The following is a 21,466-nucleotide window of genomic DNA, read 5'->3' as shown; positions in this document are numbered from 1 at the left end:
GAGGGAATAACATACACAATGGAGTATGAAAATCTATCTTACCCTACAGGAAAATAGGGGGAAAGGGGATAAGAGAGTGGGGGAATGATAGAGGACAGGGCAGATTGGGGAAGGGGGTAATCAGAAGCAAACACTTCTGAGGAGGGACAGGGTCAAAACAGAGCATAGAATAAACAGGGGTTGGGATATGATGAAGGGAAATATAGTTAGTTTTCCACAGCATGACTACTATGGAAGTATTTTGTATAACCTTCCAACTATAGCTAGGATTGAGTTGCTTGCCTTCTCAATGAGGGTGGGTGGGGAGGGAGGAAGGGAGAAAATTTGGAACCCAAAGTTTTAAAAACAAATGCTAAAAAAAAATTGTTTTCACATGCAACTGGGAAATAAGATATACAGGCAATGAGGTATAGAAATCTATCCTGCCCTACAGGAAAATAGAAGAGGAAGGGGATAAGAGAAGGGTGTGGGGGAGATAAAGGGGAAGGCAGATTAGTGGAAGGGGTATTCAGAATGCACACTGTCTTGGGGTTGAGGGAGGGACGAGATGAGGAGAAAATTAGGAACTCAAAATCTTGTGGAAGTCACTGTTGAAAACTAAAAATAAATAAATTAATGAATCTTAAAAAAGGAAGGGAAAAAAAAGAACACAGTGGTATCAGATATCTATCTGCCCCTGTCTTTCTCGGGCTAACTGAATCAGGGCATGGGTCTAATGACTTCATCTTGACTCAGTGTGCTTTCTAAGATCAGTTGTCCATAACCATCCCCCCCTCCCTTATCCTTACAAGGGTCTAGTGAAGCACCATGGATGGAAAGAGTAGTGAACTTAGATCTAGAAAGCCTGGGACACATTCCAGCTCTAAGGTAGCATTTACCAGCGATGTGACTGTGGTTAGTTCAATTTGCCCCTTTAATCCTCAGTTTTCTCATCTGTGACATGGGGCTAAACATAAATATGACCATAGACTTAGAGCTGGAAGGTAATTCAAAGCTTTTTAGTCCAGTTCCTTAATCTTGCATATGAGAAAACTAAGTCCCATGGAGGTTGAGCAATTTTCCTACAGTCTCACAGGTAGTAAACACTTTGAATGAGCTCTGTGGCTCACAATGCCACGTGCCAGGAAAAGCCTCCTTCACAACACTGTTGAGAAGAAAGTGCTGAACAAATTGTAAAATACAACAGAAATGTGAGTTCTTGTAATAAAATAACAATGAAAAAAATAAGAAAAGATCTTGCCAAATTCCTTCTATGATATAAATATCATCTTTATATCTAAATGAGAAACACAAAAAGCAGAGAAAGAGAACTATAGACAAATATTGTTAATAAATAATGGAAAAATGAAATATTAGCAAAGAAGCTACATCAATATCTTAAAGAGATTGTCCACTGTAACAAGGATATATACATACATACATATATATATACACACATATGTATGTATATATAATATAAATAAATAACATGATTATATTGATACATAAAAACTTTCAATAAAATCTAATGCCTTTTTGTTTTTACCACAAGCATAGGAATAAATAAATATTTTTGATACGTTAAATAGAAACCAAAAGTCAGCACTAATATTAATTAATAACAATGATTATATTTAATTATAATTAATAATGGAGAAATACTAAAGGTTTTTCTAACAATTTCAAGAGCATAGCAAAGGATGTGTATTATCACCCCAATTATTTGATATGATTTTAGGAATGCTAGCTCTAGCAGTAAAACAAGAATAAACTGAGGAAATAAACATAAGAAACAAACATCACTTTTTGCAGATGTTATGGTAGCCTAGAAAAGCCTAGATATTCAATTAAAATTTATTAAAACCAATAATAACTTTAGCAAAGAATTAATACATAAAAGAAAGCCATAAAAATCACCAACTTTTCTGGATATTATGAATGAAAGCTAGAATGAAGAAAAAAAGAAATTCTATTTAAAATCACTAATGAAAAGATCATTCAAGAAGGTGAAATAGCAGGAAGAGGTACAGCTGAGCTCTTCTTCCCAACTCTTCTAAAAATTTCTAGAAAACACACTAGATTGAGTCCCCATCAGCAAATTAAGGGAAAAAAAATTACAGTGAGTCATTTTTCCAGCTCATGTAAGCACGGAGAGATAGTTTGTTGGCACCCAGGATGGGAGTCAAACCAGGACCCTGTCCTTACCTGGTAGCTCTGTTTTTCTCTACCCAGTTCTGGATTACATATCATGACAGACTAAGTTGGAGACCTGTGTCTAGGGTGGAGGCAGCTTGTCCAGTGTGAGGAGCGGAGACCCCCATTGAGCAAGGAGCAAGTTCAGAAGCAAATGGCAGCTGTGTTACTTTGACCCAAGGAGAAGAATGGGATTTCAATTCTGGCTTTCTGTTCAATCTGAAGCATCAAGTGGAATAACCAGGGCAACAATCCCAGATCAAAAGGGACCTCGCAGTTCTGTTACTTGAAACCTATAGAGTTTTTCAGCTGATTGATAGAAACTGGGTCCACAGGCAATCTACTGGAACTTCAACAAAGGCCACGTTCACAGTTGTGTTGTTCAGACCCAAATCCAGGTCAGGAACTTGCAGAACTCAGCCTAGGAGGGCAGTAATCAGACTTTATTTTTAATCAGAGCATTTGGTGAACATTGAAAGCTTGCAGATCTCCAGTCTGAGTTATTCCTGATATCTGAAAATAAGATAACATTCAATATCTCCCAAAAGCAGTGTCAGTACCCAAGAGGACAAACTTAGTCCAAACATTCTTTCCAGAAGTGCATAGAGTCCAGTCTTAAAATCTGAAATAAGGAAGTAAGATGGAAGAATGGTCAAACAAGCAAACAAAAATAGAATCCCATCATCAACAGACAGCCTCCAGAGGCCAGACCTCCAAGTATTTCAGGATAGCCCTGGGCAAAGGGGGGTGCCTAAGCAAACAGGCAGCCACCAGCACTGACCCCTGCCCCTCAGCGCTTCAGCATAGCCCAGGGAAATAGGCTGCTGCCAACAGCCAGACTGACCGTGCTCCAGTGTAGCCCTGGGGAAATGCAGAAACACCCTAACAGCCTCAGCACACACCAGACATGAGGATCCCCCATGGGCCTCAGGGCAACATCAGTGCAGCACCAGGTAAACAGCCAGGACATGCAGACCCTGGTACAAGAAGCCTAAGACAGTGCCCCTTCGACTCAGGGAGCAGAGCTCAAATTTAAAATAAAAGAAGGCCAAAAAAGATGAGCAAACAACAATAACAACAACAAAGAATCTGACCATGGAAAGTTATTATGGTGACAAGGAAGATCAAGACACAAATACAGAAGAGGAAAACAATGTCAAAATTCTTGTGGGTAAAACCCCCAAGAAAAACAGGAAGTTGTTTCAAGCCCAGAACAAACTTATGGAAGAGCTCAATAAGGAGTTTAAAAAACATATGAGAGAGGTAGAAGAAAAATTGGGAAAATACATGAGAGTGATGCAAGGGAATTATGTAAAATGAGTCAACAGCTTGGAAAAAGAAAACAATTGCTTAAAAAGTAGAATTGGCCAAAAGGACAAAGAGATATAAAAATCCACTGAAGAAAACAACTCCTTACAAAGTACAATTGGCCAAATGGAAAAGGAGATACAAAAGCTAACTGAGGAAAACAACTCCTTAAAAGACAGAATTGGGCAAGTGGAAGCTAATGACTCTATGATTCATCAAAAATCAATCAAACAAATTCAAAAGAATGACAATATAGAAGAAAATGCAAAATAACTCATTGGAAAAACAACTAACCTGAAAAATAGATCCAGGAAAGACAATGTTATAATCACTGGGCTACCTGAAAGCCAAAATCAAAAGGAGGACCTGGACAGGAAGAAATTATCCAGCAAAACTGCCCTAATGTCCTGGAACCAGAGGGCAATATAGGCATTGAAAGAATCCACTGATCAATTGAATAGAGAAATGCAAATCAAAACAACTCTGAGGTATCACATCATGCCTATCAGATTGGCTAACCTGACAAAACAGGAAAATGATAAATGTTGGAGAAGATGTGGGAAAATTGGAACATTGATCTAACCATTCTGGAGAACAATTTGGAACTATGCCCAAAGGGTATAAAACAGTGCATAACCTTGATCCAGCAATACCACTACTAGGTCTATACACCAAAGAGATAATAAAAAAAAAAAAGAAAAGGACCCACATATACAAAAATATTTATGGCAGCTTTTTTTGTGGTGGCCAAGAATTGGAAATTGAGGGGATGCCCATTAATTGGGGAATGGCTGAACAAGCTGTGGTATATGAATACAATGGAATACTATTGTGCTACAAGAAATAATGAGCAGGTAGACTTCAGAAAAACCTGGAAAGACTTATATGAACTGATGTTGAGTGAAGTGAGGAGAACCAGGAAAACATTGTACACAGTATCAACCACATTATGGAATGACTGACTTTGATAGACTTAGCTCTTCTCAGCAATGCAAGAATCTAAGACAACTCCAAAAGGCTCAGGATGGAAAAAGCTATCCATATTCAAAGAAAGAACTATGGAATCTGAATGCGGATCAAAGCATACTATTTGCTCTACTTTTCTTTTGTTGTTTTGTTCTGTTTCTTCTTTCTCATGGTTCCTCCCATTGGTTCTAATTCTTCTTTACATCATGACTAATGTGAAAATATGTTTAATATGAATGTATATCTGGAGCCTATATCAGCTGTCTTGGAAAGTGGGGGGGAAAGAGAAGGGGAGAAAATTTAAAGCTCAAAATCTTATGGAAGTGAATGTTGAAAACTCAAAATAAATAAATAAATTATATTAAAAAAAAAAAGAATCCACTGATCACCTGAAGGAACATTATAGCCAAATTACAGAACTATCAGGTCAAGGCAAAAAAGGTACGGCAAGTGGTCAGAAAAAAAAACCAATTCAAATATTAGGGAACCACAATCAGGATTACACAGGATTTAACAGCTACAACATTAAAGGATCAGAGGTCATGGAACATGGTATTCCAGAAGGCAAAAAAGCTAGGACTACAATCAAGAATCACCTACCTGGTGAAATTAAATATGATACTTCAAGGCTTCAAGAGAAAAAATGGTAATTCAATTAAATAGAAGGATTTTAAGTTTTCATAAGGAGAAGACCAGAACTGAAGAAAAAGTTTGATCTCCAATATCAAGATTGAAGGGAAGCCTAAAAAGGTAAAAAGGGAATAGAAAATATAAGGGATTTGGTGGAGCTGATCTTTATATTCCTATATGGGAAGATGATACTAGTAATTCTTAAAAATTGTACCACTAATAGTACAGCTAGAAGGGATATACAAAGGCAGAGGGTACTGATATAAGGTGGAGGGAATGACATAAAAATAATTAAAGGATGAGAAAGAAGAATACACTGGGTGCAGAAGGGAGAGGTAGAATGGGGTAAATTATTTCACACAAAGAAGCACAAAAAACCTGTTAAAGTGGAGGGGAAAAAAGGAGGATGGGCGATGAGCATGCTTGAACCTTACTCTCATCAGTATTGGCTCAAAGAGGGAATCATTTACACAGTCAGTTGAATATAGAAATCTATCTTACCCAAACAGCAAAATAGGAAGGGAGGAGATTAAATAAAAGTGGTGCAGGGGGGGAGGTGGGGAACTGACAGAGGAAAGGGCAGATCGGGGAAGGCAGTAGATAGAGAGGAGACAGAGAGGAAAAACAGGAGGAAAAATAGGATGATGGGAAATATACAATCATAACTATGAATGTGAATGGGATGAACTCTCCCATAAAATAGAAGCAGACAGCAGAGTGGATCAAAAACCAGAATCCTATAATATGTTGTTTGCAAGAAACACTTGATGCAGAGAGGCACACACAGAGTAAAGGTAAGGGATTGGAGCAGAATCTGTTATGCTTCAGCTGAAATAAAAAAAGCAGGGGTAGCAATCCTGATTTCAGACAAAGCAAAAGCAAAAATAGACCAAATTAAAAGAGATAAGGAAGGAAATTATATCTTGCTAAAAGGTACATAGGCAGTGAAGTAATATCAATACTAAACATATATGCATCAAGTGGTATAGCATCCAGATTCTTAAAGGAGAAGTTTAGTGAGTTACAGGTTCATGACTAAACAAGAGAGAGAGAGCATTATGAAATGTAAAATAGATAATTTTGATTATATTAAATTAAAAAGCTTTTGCACAAACAAAACTAATGCAACCAAGATTAGAAGGAAAACAGAAAGCTCAGAAACAATATTTATAGGAAGTGTCTCTGATAAAGGCCTCATTTCTCAATTATATAGCAAACTGAGTAAAATTTATAAGAATACAAGCCATTACCCAATTGATACATAGTCAAATGATATGAACAGACAGTTTTCAGATGAAGAAATCAAAGCTATCTATAAGCATATGAAGAAGTGCTCTAAATCACTTTTGATTAGAGAAATGCAAATTAAAACAACTCTGAGGTATCACCTCACATTTATCCAATTGGCTAATATGACAAAAAAGGAAAATGATAAATGTTGGAGAGCATATGTGAAAATTGGGACACTAATGCATTGTTGTTGGAGTTGTGAACTGATCCAACCATTCTGGAGAGCAATTTGGAACTATGTCCAAAGGGTAACCAAAGTGTGCATACCATTTGCTTCAGCAATACCACTACTAGGTTTGTATCCCAAAGAGATCATAAAAAGGGGGAAAGGGACCTACATGTGTAAAAATATTTATAGTAACCCTTTCTGTGGTCTCAAAATATTGGAAATTGAGGGGATGCCCATCAATTGGGGAATGGCTAAACAAGTTGTGGTATGTCAATGTAATGGAATACTACTGTGCAATAAGAAATGAATAGGCACATTTCAGAAAAACCTGGAAAGATTTGTATGAACTGATGCAAAGTGAAATGAGCAGAACCAGGATAACATTGTACACAGTATCATCAACATTGTATGATGATCATCTATTAATGACTCAGCTCCTCTCAGCAACGCAATGATCCAAGACAAATACAAAAGACTCAAAGGAAAATGCTATCCACATCCAAAGAAAGAACTGATGGACTCTGAATGCAGATTGAAACACACCTTTTTCACTTACGTTATTCTTTTTCATGGTTTTTTCCCTTTTGATCTGTTTCTTCTTTCACAACTGTGACTAATGTGGAAATGTTTTACATGATAGCACATGTATAATCTATATCCAATTGTTTTCCATTGTAGGAAGGGGGGAATGGAGGGAGGGAGAAAAATTTAGAACTCAAAATCTTGTAAAAATGAATGCTAAAAATTGTCTCAATATGTAATTGGGGGAAAATACTATAAAAAAAAAAAAGACAGCTCGTAGACCACTTTTTTCATAAAGCCTTTCTTGGTCTCCAAAACTGCTAGCACAATCCTTCCTCAAATTACCTTATTTTGTATATGCATGTATGTTGTCCAACTCCCCTTCCTCCCCCCCTCCAATGTAAGCTTGATAGCATGGATGGTTTCATATGTCTTCGTATCTTTAGGGCTTCCCATTTCTGGGCATATGTTAAGTACTTAATAAAGTCATTGATTTATATAATTGTCATTGATTGTCTATGTGAATTTAGGACAATCACTTCCCATAACTGAGCCTTAGCTTCCTTATCTCTGTTATAAGGGCAATGGATTAAATGACTGCTAATTTCCTTTTCAGGTCTAAAATTATTTGTTCCCAAACTAAAAATAATTTGATCTTTCCATCCTTCACTGGGATACTCCTTATTCTTTCTTACTAGAATGAGCTAATTTTGGCAACCTGCTTCAATCTGGCCTTCAGGATTGCTGCTTCTTCTGAATTCTTTTAATATTTGATTTATATATTACTCATTAAACACTTAGTATAGTCTACCTTCTATTGTTATCTATTTACCCACTTGTTACTGGAACCCCAACTAGAGTGGGGGTAACTTGTACCTTTCTCTGAGGTATCAAATTAGAGTGGCCTCAGCAGGGTTAAAATTATAGCTTAGCACACTTCTCCCCATGATCATTCCCAGATTAACTCCTGCCCTGCCCGAAGCTTCACTTATCCTCTCCCCTTCACACGTTTTTATCCTGGCATCTACAACAGTCTCAAATAATATGTAGTCCACTCTTGTACTGTTTCTGTTCACATTACCAAAATAATTGTTGTTACTATTAATTAGAGCAGGGCAATAAGTGTACTGGATTTACAGAACACTCATAGCACCCGCAATCTCTTTAGAAGATAGAAACAAACGAGCCTAGCACTTAGAAGGAAAAATTAAATATGGTGCTATGACTTAAACTCCTGTCCTGCCTCGCCCTGCTCTTGTACTTTGACCCATGGCCTTGGTATCTGTCAGCTATCCTTAGATCTTGGTTTTCCCCTATCTAGCAGGTCCCTGTAATTACTGTTCCCAGGCACAAAATGTCTAGTTAAGGATATAGTTCCAGCTGTGTGCAGGATGACCCTGAGCATCACACATTTGTAAAAAGAGGATGTTTGGGCTAAATGATGCTTGCCATCCCTTGCTCTAATGTTGGGTGGTTATTTATTTTCAGAGAGAATTATAAACCCAAATGGAGATCTGGGTCCCAACTTAGTACTCAAAGATGAAATTACTGCTACAAAGAGATGGTGAAATTGAAATATAGTTATCCCTTTCACATCGTGGGAGGTTAGGGGGTGCAGCACCCCACGATCTGGAAAATCCACATAAAAACTTTTGGCCTTCCCTTCATATCAAAGAACAAGTCTTTTTTTTATTGGGTGTTTACAGCACCTTACTGTAAAATTTGGGTTAAGTATTTGGTTAGTATAAGGCTCTGTGTTGTGTGCTGGGCTTTATGTGTTGTCTGCAGCTTCTGCAAAACTGCCCCCCATAATCCCTATTTAATTTCTTATGCTGACCTGTGATGTATGGAAACCTGGAAACCTCGATGGGGAAAGTCATAATGTGGAAGAAATAACTGTAGTGTTCTTGGGTGCAAAAGCTCCATTTTTTCTCTCTACCCAGAACCATTATTAAATGTATACTTTACTGAAAAGAAGGGGAATTTCTCTAAGTATGTAAATAAGACCAAAGAGACCAAGTAATGATCATTATCTTTATTCATACACACTTGCTTTCAAACTACAATTAGTATATTTAACAAAGCGGATCATGCAAACAAGGAGTAAAGGTTTTAAGAAGTAAGAAAACCAATGCCAATAATTTATACATCATTCTTGTTTTTTTTTTAATTCCAGATGTTGTTTGACATTCAAATGGCCTTTACATTTCTTAGTAGTTGTTTACTGATAAAATAAAACAACTTCCTTCTTACAAATATAAATTTGGGGATCTTCCGGTAATTTGCAGGATTAGTAGTTTTCAAGTGGCTTTATTTTTGTTAAAAAATTAACATCACAAAAGCAATGTTGCAACTGCCCAAAGAAGTGAGTCTTTTGCTAAAAAGATCCTAAAATAAAAGTCATGATTTGAATTTTTAGCAAAATATTTAGACCCAGAGGAATCACTGCCTCCATTCCAAGTGAGTTTGAAATTTATTATCACTTCCCCACTCCTAATTTCCAGGAAAAGAACCAAATTCTTCCAGAAAGGCGAAAAACACACCCCATAATCATTGATTATCTACAGGCATATTCTTAAATGGACATGATGCAAACAAAGTTGATTTCTGCAAAATTTTTAACCAGAAAAATGCGGCATCCAATTTTTTGAGGCTTATTTTAGAAAGAATTCTAATTAATTCTAGTTAATGTATGTTTTTCTGAAAATCAGTTCTTGTCTACACTATCAGTTATGTAAAAAGCAACACCAATGGGCAGGTATGCTGCTTATTCTTTCTTACGGAAATTACATAGAAATGTTTCTGAACATGGAGGAAAGGGATTATGGGATCTATGGGGACAGAAATAAGCAAAGCAAGGCAAGGTAAGGGCTTGCACTGAAACTAGCAGTGTAGACATCTATGTATGCCCAAGGAAAACTGCACATGAGGCTCTGCACATGATTTATGACTGACTACAAGTCTCCAATTGAAACAGTAAAATAGGTGCATCTTTCCTGTAAGACAATTGTTCCTGGATTTTATGTATTTTTGTCTTCAGTATCTCTTCTATGGCCACAGAGGGGTTTGGGCTACTAACAAATTCCACCAACACTTCCAATGTTTTCAAAATGGCACAAATCCCCAAAGAAGTTTAAAAAATAGTGCAACTGTATTCCACAGATGCCATTTCATGCCACTGGAACTCTGGATGACAACAGCTAAGTCTTCCTCCAGGGTCTGTGTGCTTATTTTTATGAAACATTGTCATGATGGTATTTTCTAAAAAAAATGGTCTTAGCAGAATTAGCTATTAAAGTTGTATATAAAAAAGTACAAACAGCCTAGTATATGTAGCCATCCTGTGTCAATTTAATAAATTGATTTTTTTCTTGAAGGCTAAAAAATTTTTTCTGAACATTTTGCACTTCAGTGCAGGGTTACTGTAAGGCTGTTTGAGTATTGAGTTTTACTGAAACAGTTGTTGACAGATACAAAATCACATAGACTATACTGATGTCAGAGTTCATTTCAAAGTTTTAATTCCCCCCCCCCCCACAGAGTTTCTGGCATTATGGAATTTCACAAACCACACTCAATAATTTCTTTAAGATTACCCTCAACCACATATGCTCTCATTAGTTTTCTCGTTTTAAGCATTATGTCACAGAACCAAGTTTCCTTTTTCTCCCCCAAAAATCACCAGAAAGGCAAAGAGACCGTCTAACAATTGGTTATGACTGGCCCTGAAGAAATACATTAGTTATTAAAAAAAAAAAAAAGCAAGTGGCCTTTTACTGTTTCCAGGAATTCATTGGTGAGTTAGTGTACAGCCACTAATAATCAAATCCTGTCAATTTTTCCTTTATTTCCTGTCCTCTTTCTGTCCTTAGCACTATTAATAGGCGACTTCCATGGCTCTGTTCTACTGGACTCAGAAACCACTTTGTCTCCTTTCAGTGCCCAGGCCTGCACTTCCATTTCCATGACTGTGAAAGAGGTGCCTTAGCTAGGGAAATTGGCACCCTGGATATCACTGTGGTATCAACAATAAGAAAATCATCCAATATAAAGTGACCTGCTCACAGAATGTATATAAGATTGAAGTAAGAAAAGTATACTGCTGGATGAGATTAATAATTTGCATTGGTTAAATAGAAAAACCATACAATCACATCTTTTATTTTGGTAGCAACAAAGAAAAAAAAGAAAAGAAAATATCCAATTTTTTTTTTTGTGCTGATTTCTAAGGTGGATTAAAATGAGACTTGAAGGACTGGTTAGGTGAACTTAGGACTTTCCCACCTGGCTCTAACTTCCAGGGTGCTCTGCAGGAAACCACAGCCAGGAGGGACAAAAATGTGAAGGGTCCCACAGATGTCTCTGATTCATACCTATTGAAACTCTTGTCCTATTTCATCAAGAGAAATAGCTATGGTTTTAAATTAGAAAGTCGGGGGAGGGGAATGAGAGAGACATGATTAACAGCATGTGAGACATTTTGAAACATTTAAGGAGAAAAAAAAACAAATCTCTTTCCCTGTCAATAATTTCTTTTGGGGGGGGGCGGTGTTGAGTAAGAGCAAAAGTGCTTTCTGGAGCACTATCAGAATTCCACATTTGCACTGATAAAGCTCAGCTGATGTTTACTTAGAACAGCTGGAGCTTCTTCCTTAAAATGCTACATAGTAAATAAACTAATCCTGTAGGGTCCAGTTCAAATTTCAGCTCCTCAGCAATGACTATCTTATCCTCACGGATGTCTCTGGTCTTTGAACTCTCTGTGTATCTCTCATTTTCATTCTAAGTCCTTTACTGTCTTTGTCTTGTCCCTTTTTTACAAGGTGGACTCCTCTTCTACTGAGATTGGTGTTTCTGGGTGGTTCTGGAGTCCCTTATTTCTGCCAGTGAGAAATATATGGCTAGCACTCAACAAATACTCTTGCAGTGTAATTGAATTTGATCACTGAGTCTATCATATTCTTTGAACAATTTCCTTGAACGCTTATGACATGTTATTTTAAATAGCTCATTTAAATAGTAAGTCCAATCTAAAAGGTTTTGTTAGATTTTGCATTAAGTATTTCACAGGGATTGAGGAGTAAAGGCACTAAAAAAAAGAATTTCATTATTGATGGTTTACTTATGTTTCTTTTATTATTTTTTTGCGTCAATTCTCATTTTCTCATTTGATTTGAACATACCACTAATACCTAGGACTCAGTTATGTAATTTTTACTCAGTCCAAACACATTAACTTTTATGAAGAAAAGTCAGGAGAAAAAATGTCAGGATCCCAGAATTAAACCTCTTAAGGTTTACAGCTATTCAATAGTGTCTGGGAGAAATAATGCTAAGCCATATGGATAGCTTTTAAATTTTCCCTAAGGCATTTGGCTTCTGAGAGAAAAATAATGAGTCAGAGCCTACCAGGTGGATATGATACTCCCAATGGTAAGTTCCTGGGCTCTACAAGCTACTATTGTACCCGTCAGTGGCATGGGGTAGTCATTTCTTTCAAGGGGGTATTGACTGTGAACTCTTTGAGGGCAGATGCCATCTTATTTTTTGTCTTGCATCTATAGTACTTAACTGGCACGTAGTAGAGACTTAATGTTTGCTGAATTAAATTCATCTTCCAAAGAACCCTATTTATTCTCATAAGTGCCTGCTCAACTGAGATGTTCTGATTCTAAAATTTTTTAATAACTCCCTCGTATCATTTTATGGAATTTACAGAATTGGTCAATTTTGATACAATATGTTTTATAAACAGATATTTTAAGTCAGTTTTCTTAACAGCTGCCCATAGAATTCTTTGCTTTCAGTAGTTACTCTCTAAAAGAGCCTTTCCAGGCTGTCCCTAACATCCATTCTCAGCACATAAGATTTAAATACATCATGAGTTCTTTAATGCCAACCCCTACCCCCAACCACTTTGCTCCAATTGACTTCTACACGATTGTCTTTAAAAACTGTTCTCAGCAAATTTGCTGTGCCTAAAATCCCCTAATTCAGAGCAAAGGGATGCCCCTTTAGGTCAGTGTCTTTTGTGTTTTAAACTCTACAAGGATTAAGAAAAGGATACAAAGAGGCTAAGATGTCTGACTTTGTTTCCTGAGAAAATGTATGTGGAAATCTGCATGGGAATCAAAAGCGCCCCTGCAAACATGGTTCTCAATCTGTTTCCTGAAAAAGATGGTCTTTAATTAGGAACTGTCTCTATGACATGACTTGGGAACCAGCAGTTGTTCTAAGAGCTTGTATGATAATCTCTTCCTTTGCTACTTCTTTGATCTTTGGTCTTTGATCAGTTTTTACCCTAGACCCAGAAATATAACTCTTTAAGCAAGATTGAATTAAGTCAACTCTGAATAGCTGCTCCTTGATGGCATACAGACTATTTTGACCCTAGGATGAATCCTCCATAGTCCCTTTCAAATTCTGAAGCCTCAGTGCCACAACTGCCTGCAACCATAGCTGACTGCCATAGAACCATACTTTCTGGGGCTCTGCCTTTCCCTCTTCCTGATTTTCCTCTCACCCCTGCCAGGCATTGTAGAGCCTAGGAGTGTAGGTACAGTATATCACAGAGAGCTCTTAGCAGGCCATATGTTAGCCTAATAATTTCTTTTTTTAAAAAAATGGTGTTTAAGAACAGAGGAAAATCTAGAAAGCTTCTGTAAGAGCTAGTGGATACTTCTAGCTTGCATATTTTTGAGTCATTATTTTTAAATTCCTTTGACTATCTGGCTTTTGGATGATATCTTACAGCATTCATGCTCTTCTACCAGTAGCCATAATGAAACCTGCATTCTGGAATGGAGTATTTTTGGCACAATTGGGGGACCCCTTTGCTGTTGGAACTGATGTAATGTTAAATCTCATATGGCATATATTGTTCTCATGACAGTATGTTACGTGCTGAGAAAAAACAGCAGCCTGTTTCACAAATAGCAGTATAGACAACATGCTTCTGGCATTCCCATGTCTCCCAAGAAGGCAATCTTTCTGCCTTTCCCTTGCCTACAAGTCACTCACACAAACAAGGCCCAAGGTGTTGAAAAAGAGCTTAAGTCAGCATAAATTATGGGATTGAAAATGATCACTTCTCATTAACTCAAAGAGGAAATATTGTGCATGAACCAACAAAGAGAAGATTGCATTAAGAAGGTAAGTGTGTCATCTCAAAAATAACACCTTCTGGCCTAGAAAATTTCTCTGTCTGTCTCTCTCTGCTGTTTTATGTATGTGTGTGTTTTATAAGTAGAAGCAGACAGATATAACAAAAGCCCAACTAAATTATGTAAAGTAGCCATTCATTTTGGATAGTTGATCTATGTTAAAAAAATGAATATACTTGATATCAGTGACAGTCAGCAGGAGATGCATTGAGGGAGAAAAGAATCACGGCAGCAGAACATGAAGCTAGAATCTAAACAAGGGGGAAGTTGCTTAGAAATGAGAAACTTCACAAATATAACACAAAGTGTGTCTTATAAAATTATTATAATACTCTCTTTATACTGCATACGATTATATCAACAGTATAGATTAAGATTTAGTATAAACATGCAAAATTCATTGCATGATGCAGATGCAAAACATTGTAAATTTCTTCTAGAAATTAAATGTTTGGGGGAACTGATTTTAATCCAGGCTGATTCTACATCTCCAGGTGAATCATTCAATGGGAAATGGAAATGGAAAATGAAGCCTTTTTTTTTTGTTTGTTTTCTCTCTAAGTAAACTCAGAAGGATAAAGTTTCCCAACTTTAGGGACGGACTTTCTAGTTCAATACTTCATTAAGTTATTGTACACAGTACTTTCATAAACAACACTGCAGCCTATCAAATAAATAAGTACAAAACGGGAAAAGGGTTACAGCTCAGCTTCTTACTAAGTTAATAAAGTCAGTAGCAAAATATTGTGTTTTGTGAGATTGGCTAACAATGCTCTTGAATAGTGGCATAATTAACAATGGCACCCTGGATCGCAGAACAATCTCTCAGAGATTAACATGAACATAAATATGGAATTTTTACTTTTGATCTGAAATGATTTCACACGCTACCTTAGCATTGTCCTTAAAATATTTGGCCTCTTAATAGAAATGCAATTTAAAACTAGTTATCAAACCAGCCAGACACGATATGATGGATTCATGAAATATTTGACTTTTTTTTTCTTTTCTTTCTTTTTGGTCTTTTAAAACTGAGAGCTGATGGGCTGTGGTTGGGTCATGAACAGCCAATGTTTGGGAATGTTTAGCTTGCAACTGTGTCGTCATCCATGCTCTCCTGTTCCTCCTTGGTCTTTTCTAGCAGTTTTTTTTTTAATTAACTAGCAAAGACTACAGGAATAACTGGTTCAGTGAGGCGCCCCCTCCCTAACACAGTGCTTATTTTCTGTGCTCTCCATGCTTCTATTCCAAAGACTGTTCAATTGAAGAAATCCTCAGCCTATCAGATAAAAAGGGGGTTCTAACCTGAACTCTATAATGATGAATTCTATTGATGAAAATTGACAGGTGAAAGTTAAAGAAAATATATCAAAACGTACCAAAAAAGGGTTAAGAATTTGTTTGCTTTGTAAGAGTGACATACAACCAGCTGTGGCTCCTAAAAGGCTAAATTGGGAACTATATCAATTTTTACTAAGACGATGTTTCTTGGTTGAAAGTGAGATCCTGAATGGTTGATCACATTTAGACTTCTAACCCTACAATTTTCAGGTCTCCAACTGGAATAAGCAACAAGACTGAGACCTTAAAATTTTAGGAATTAAGGAACACTGTGGGTGGGACCAGGGAATTGGGGTTTTTGTTCTTGTTGGTCATTTTCATACCGCACTCTGCAAGATGGGGTGCACAAACTGTGGATTGACATAAGAGAACCCTTCAAAATCGGCTTGGTCTATGTTAGCAATGACCAGTTGATCAGGTGGTGTTAACACTGGCTGTCCTCGTGTAAAGAATTTGTCAAAGTTTTCTGCTCCTTTGCCACACTGTGAAAGAAGAGAGAAAGCGAGAGGTCAGTAGAGAATATAAACATAGGAAACATCTTTGGTGGGGAGCTTTTGAGGTTGGAGAACATGTCCTTTGAAAGCCAGGGCTGATTAAGCAGGAAGGATTTGGGAGGAATAGCAGGGCTGCTGGTATTTAAAGTCCTACATAGTGATGATAGTGCAGACTATTTTAGATTCTTAGCAATAATATTAATACAGTAAAAGGTGAATTATCAAATACTTGGCCAACTGGTTGATTTTAGAAACTTGTGTTTCTGATCTGGCCCAGGCTAAACTTTTAGTTTAATAATTAACTAGCAGTATTGGGAGGGTTGTTCAAAAGTTATTTACTCTTTCTGCTGGGTTTTGTTTGGTTTTGTTTTAAAAAAAATAGATCCGTGCTTCACTGATTTGTTTAAGTCATTCTCCTCTCTATTACTGGCATATTTCCTTTTGCACCACCTGGGTGCCACATGAATTAAAGAAGTTTTGATGAATTGGGAAAACTTATTCTATTAATCAGGAATAGCTGGCTGTGGGCAAAGTGGTAAAGGAAGAAACATTTAACTCCACTCCAAAATCACCTTAGATAGGTGATCTATTCCCACTTACACTTAATATCAGTCCTACCTTCAATTTGCAGGATGATAGAGATTTTATTCTAATAGGATGTATTTCTGTTGTGCTTTTCCTCTAAAAATCTCAACAGACTTCAAAACAAAGATCAAGCAGACCGGGTTTCTGACATTCACATTCTCCTCCATGAGTAAGCCACCTCAAGCATATATCATATACAGTTCTTTGGGAAATGAAAGACACCTCCAATTCAGACTCAAAGATGGTAGCCTCAAATGAGTACTGTGGTAGGGATCAGCTGCATAGCTGGAAGCCAATATTTTGGGAAGGTCTTTTTCAATGCCTGATTGATCAAAACTCATCTGTTGCAACAACTTATATAATGTTCATCCAGCTGATAGTGATCACTGCTCTGTCCTACTTCAGAGAGAGATCAATTGGCCTTTTCTCGATATTAACCTTTGCCAGGTTTAGGGAGGAGTGTTTGCTCAAAGAGAACCGTGTTAGTCCCCAAAGAGAAGGAATCAAAAAAAAGGTCAAGTTCTATCCTAATTGACTGGAACCACTTCCTCCTCTCAGGTTTCTAGTTTCTTCAGCACAAGTCCATGCCAAGATTTCAGAACCTCACACTTTCATTTACAAATCACTTTCTGTTCATAAGATAGACATAAGTCATAAATTAACTGCCCAAACAAAATTTAAAAAGCAAACACTCTGAAAGGTAGTCTACAAAAATTGACTTTGGAATAGCCTGGGATTCAGTTAAAATGTTCCACAACACTGAATTTCAAGGCTTAATTCTAGACCTGGGTGACTTTTAAGGTCATCCTTTGCTTATAAAGACATGTATTATAATAAACAGGGCATAAAGCCACAGACAATAGAGTTTGTTTGCTTCCTTAAGAAACATTTCCTTTCATTCTCTTCTATGCATTAAAAAAATGTTTCAATGACCTCCCCTCTTTTTTTTTTGTCAAATTATACATACATTTATCAAACACCTACTATGTTCCTTGCCAAGGCAAACCCCTTTACACGCAGAAGTAATCCTATTTCATCCTATCTCCTCTAGTGATTTTTTTTTTTTACAGAAATGGGTGTTGTATTTTGTAAAACAAACAAACACTTTTCTGTGTCTTGATATAAACCTAAATTTTTGTTGTTCTTATTAATAATATGGTCAAATATCTCTACTTTCCTTCCTCTTTCTCCTACCCTTCTAGTCCAATTTAGACTGTAGCCATCATTTGTGATCTCAACACCCTCCAGAGGACCAATATGGAGCTGAGAGGATAAGGAGAGATACCTTACCTCTATTCTTCAGGATATACATAGAAACCTTATTACAAGAGTTATTTCACGTGCAACCTTACTGGCTGTCCATGGCAGCTAGCCAGCTTAAGCTTCTGAGGCAGCTATGTCAGAGCACAGGCAGTCCATCAGCACACACATGAAAAGAAACAGCTGGCAGTCCTTTAAATCAAGGTAGCAGATGACAGCCCAAGCAAAGATTTCCTATATTACATACACATTCTAACTGCCTCCTGTGCCCATCACACATGTCCTCATCCACAGATGTATAAGCACTATTTCTGTCATCATGCACTATACATATGTTGTTCACCAGCTAGCTTTGCACCGGAGAATGGACCAGAGAGATCTAAAACAAATTGGGCCCTCTGAGTTAAGCAAGTCTATCTTGGTCTTTCTCATTTTTTTTATTTTTACTTTTCATCAAACTTTTCTCTGTAGTCAGGGGATGGGTGTAAGTGAACCACAGTGTTGCTCCCTGTGTGACTGAGATATTTGTCTTGTGAATAGAACATTTTCTGATGTTTACGTTTAGAATAGATTGCTGGTCTTGTAGAAAGGAAAATGGAGGTTGAACTCAGCCCTCTGACACATACTGCCCATTGACCACAGGCAACTCACATAGCCTCTCAGTACAACTCTCTAAAATTCTAAGTTACAGGGGAATTGCTGATCCGCATTAGCAGAGAGAAATTCCACATTTGGAGTTTCCAAAGAAGATGAAATCCAAGGTCTAGACCAATAATAACAATAATAATAATAATAACAATAAAGAATATATTTCCCTTGGTTCTTTGAAGACTCTGATCTGTTTGATAAAATTATAAGTTAATGAAATATATCAAATGAGAATCAGTAAAGTCCAGTCTGACACCAAAATGGAGTCATCGATATGACTTGAACTGGGTAACTCACTGAATAAATATTTGTTAATTAAATTTAATTAAATTCAGTGTGTCTCAGCAAGATTTCAGGTCTAGTACCTATTTAATTAGACTCAAAGTCTTGTTGGGGAGATTGAGGGGCAATGTCTGTGGCCTGTTGACACTAGCCTTCCTTTTATTCTATGGGATGGATCTGATATGACCTAGACTTAGATCACTGGGAAGAAGCAATACATGTTTCTGTCTCTATTCAGGCCTTTACTTTTAACATCTCACATTTGGAGACATATCTTCCCTATCAGTAGAATGGGAATATGGGGTGAATAAGAGCAGCTTGAAAACACTACCATAAAGAAAAATTACCACAGAAAAGAACAGGAAGGGCACTGAGAAAATAAAGTCGAAAAGGTTATTTCAGGGTTGACTATAGACAGGAACTAGAAAAGGCAGAGAACAGGCTTCGTGTTATTTGACATAGCCCACTCTGTGGCAGTATTTACAAAAGGATGACCTATTTATTTCAGGTGCACAGTTTCATGCACTTCACATCCTAGGAACTTGCCTTGGTTTGCTTATCTGTCTGTTTTTTGGCCAACCAGCATTTGAAATATTATACTAGGTGGAAGGATTGGTGTCTGCACCACCAGTGCCAGCACTGTGGATTGTTCTGTGACATGAGAGCTCAAGGACAAACACAAAGCTACCTTCACTCACTTCTGGTTACCTGACTGGCCCCCAGTTCAAGTTAGCACATATACGGCTTTGATTTTCTGGGATGGAATGGCAACACTCTAAACTACTGAGCAGGGCCTTTTGGACACTGAGTGGTAGTTCTGGCCCCCTCTACCCCCCATCTCAGAAGATCAGCATTTTCAGGGAAGACGGTGTCCACAGCAGTCTGTTGTTTCGTTACCAATACAAGCAGAAACACATGACAAGTGTTAAAAAGGGAGAAGTTAGTTTGCTGATTTATTCACCCATGGTTCTGAAAATGTGCTCACCGAAGATTTTGAAGACCAATGAAGCCAGTGCATTTTGGTACAGAATTTCTGAGGAACAAGAAGGGACACAATAGAATATTTGGAGAAGAGTCTCTACCAACCATAAAGATTAAGAATTGAACTGGACTGGCATAATCATCACTTACAGAAATCTCCCTGTGGATAGAGTAATGGATTTGAAGTCAAGAAGACCTAGATCCTAGTCCTACTATGGATATTTACTAGCTGTGAGACTACGGTCAATGCACTTTAATTCTCACAGCCTCCATTTCCTTGCCTGTAAAACTGGAGTAATAGTACCTATAATACCTACCTCAAAGAGTTGTTATGGGGCTCAAGTGAGATAATATGTGTGAAGTGCCCCAAACTTTAAAAACACTAAGTGAAAGTCATCCGTTAGTAAAAATTCTATGGGACACATGCTGGAAATGAGTTTCCATACATTTTAAAACAAGCACCACAACATCAAAACAATCCTCTTCTCTCACTTTGCCAACATGGAGCACTGACGAACTATCCCAGTAAATGGAAAGTCTATCCTGGAGAAAATTTGTATTCATAAGCTTTCCTGTGAATGTAAGGCTTAAAAGGCCACATGATATGACAGCTCAGTCTATAAGGGTCTGAAAGTTACATGTACGTTTGGGGGCAATGACTCAGGCTTCTCACCTGCTACAATAGATTGTGAGCTTCTTGAGGGTAAGGATGGTTTTTATCTTTCTTCGGTTTCCCAGTGCTTGGCATAGTGTTCAGTGCAAAGCAGGTGCTTAAAAAATGCTTATTGACTAGTCAAACTTGGTAATGTGAAGTAAAAGCATAGGCCCTTTATACTTTACACTTCTTCTTTGTACTTTAACAGGTTTGGGGAATATTAGGTCCCCTTTCCTAGAGGGACTTATAGCAATCGCTATCATGAGAAAGAATGGTACTTTTTATTGAAGATTTACAATGAACTGGACTTGGCAATTCATGGGCATTTATGTGATTGCTCCCTATTTGGGAACTCTGGTGCATGCAAGAATAGGATGAGAGACTGAACCTGTGATTGTACTGTTCTAGGGGACTTGTAGGTAAGGACATTCTCTTTAATATTGTAGATTTCTTGGCAACCTGTTGTCTGAGGGAGTTGCCTAGAACTCTGAAAGGTTGAGTAACATGCCCAGTGTCATCTAATCAGTATATACCAGAGATATGACTTGAATCCAGGCCTTCCTGGCCAGCTCTCTACTATAGCACAAATACTACATCTTCAAATTGATTATTTAAAAAACATCATTCCCCTAATATCATAGACAAATATAAAAATTTATAAGGAATTGGCTTCAATGGATTGGAAAACTACTTGAATATGATAATGTACCATGGCATCACACCAAGATTCAAGTCCTAGCTCCAACAGTTACTAACTATGAGACTGTGGATAAGTTGCTTAATCTCTTCAAGCCTGAATTTCCTCACTGAAAAAAATGGGGATGTCATACTTGTAGTACTTATTCCACAATACCGTTGTAAAGAAAATACTTTTAAAATTGCTCTATCATTATTATTCTCTGAAAATGGAGATTCTAATACTTGTACTAGATGCCTCAGAGCTATTGTGAGGGAAAGTGTTTTGTGAATTGCAAAGTAGTATGTAAATACAAATTTTTAT

General features: G+C 37.3%; 1 protein-coding gene across 1 annotated transcript in view; it reads right to left on the bottom strand.

Moving 5' to 3' along the window:
• Window positions 1-9,077: 9,077 nt before the first annotated feature.
• PRKCA (protein kinase C alpha) overlaps window positions 9,078-21,466 on the bottom strand; it is a 438,280-nt gene continuing 425,891 nt past the window's right edge. Inside the window, exon 15 of the mRNA XM_027873394.1 lies at window positions 9,078-16,043. Coding sequence (XP_027729195.1) covers window positions 15,879-16,043 — 165 coding nt within the window. The 3' untranslated portion in view covers window positions 9,078-15,878. The remainder of the gene's footprint in view (window positions 16,044-21,466) is intronic.

The sequence above is a fragment of the Vombatus ursinus genome, unplaced genomic scaffold (genome assembly GCF_900497805.2).
Source record: "Vombatus ursinus unplaced genomic scaffold, bare-nosed wombat genome assembly UNPS02014801.1, whole genome shotgun sequence".
Lineage (NCBI taxonomy): Eukaryota > Metazoa > Chordata > Mammalia > Diprotodontia > Vombatidae > Vombatus > Vombatus ursinus.
The sequence above is the reverse complement of the archived record's forward strand: the minus strand, read 5'-3'. Positions and strand labels throughout refer to the sequence as shown.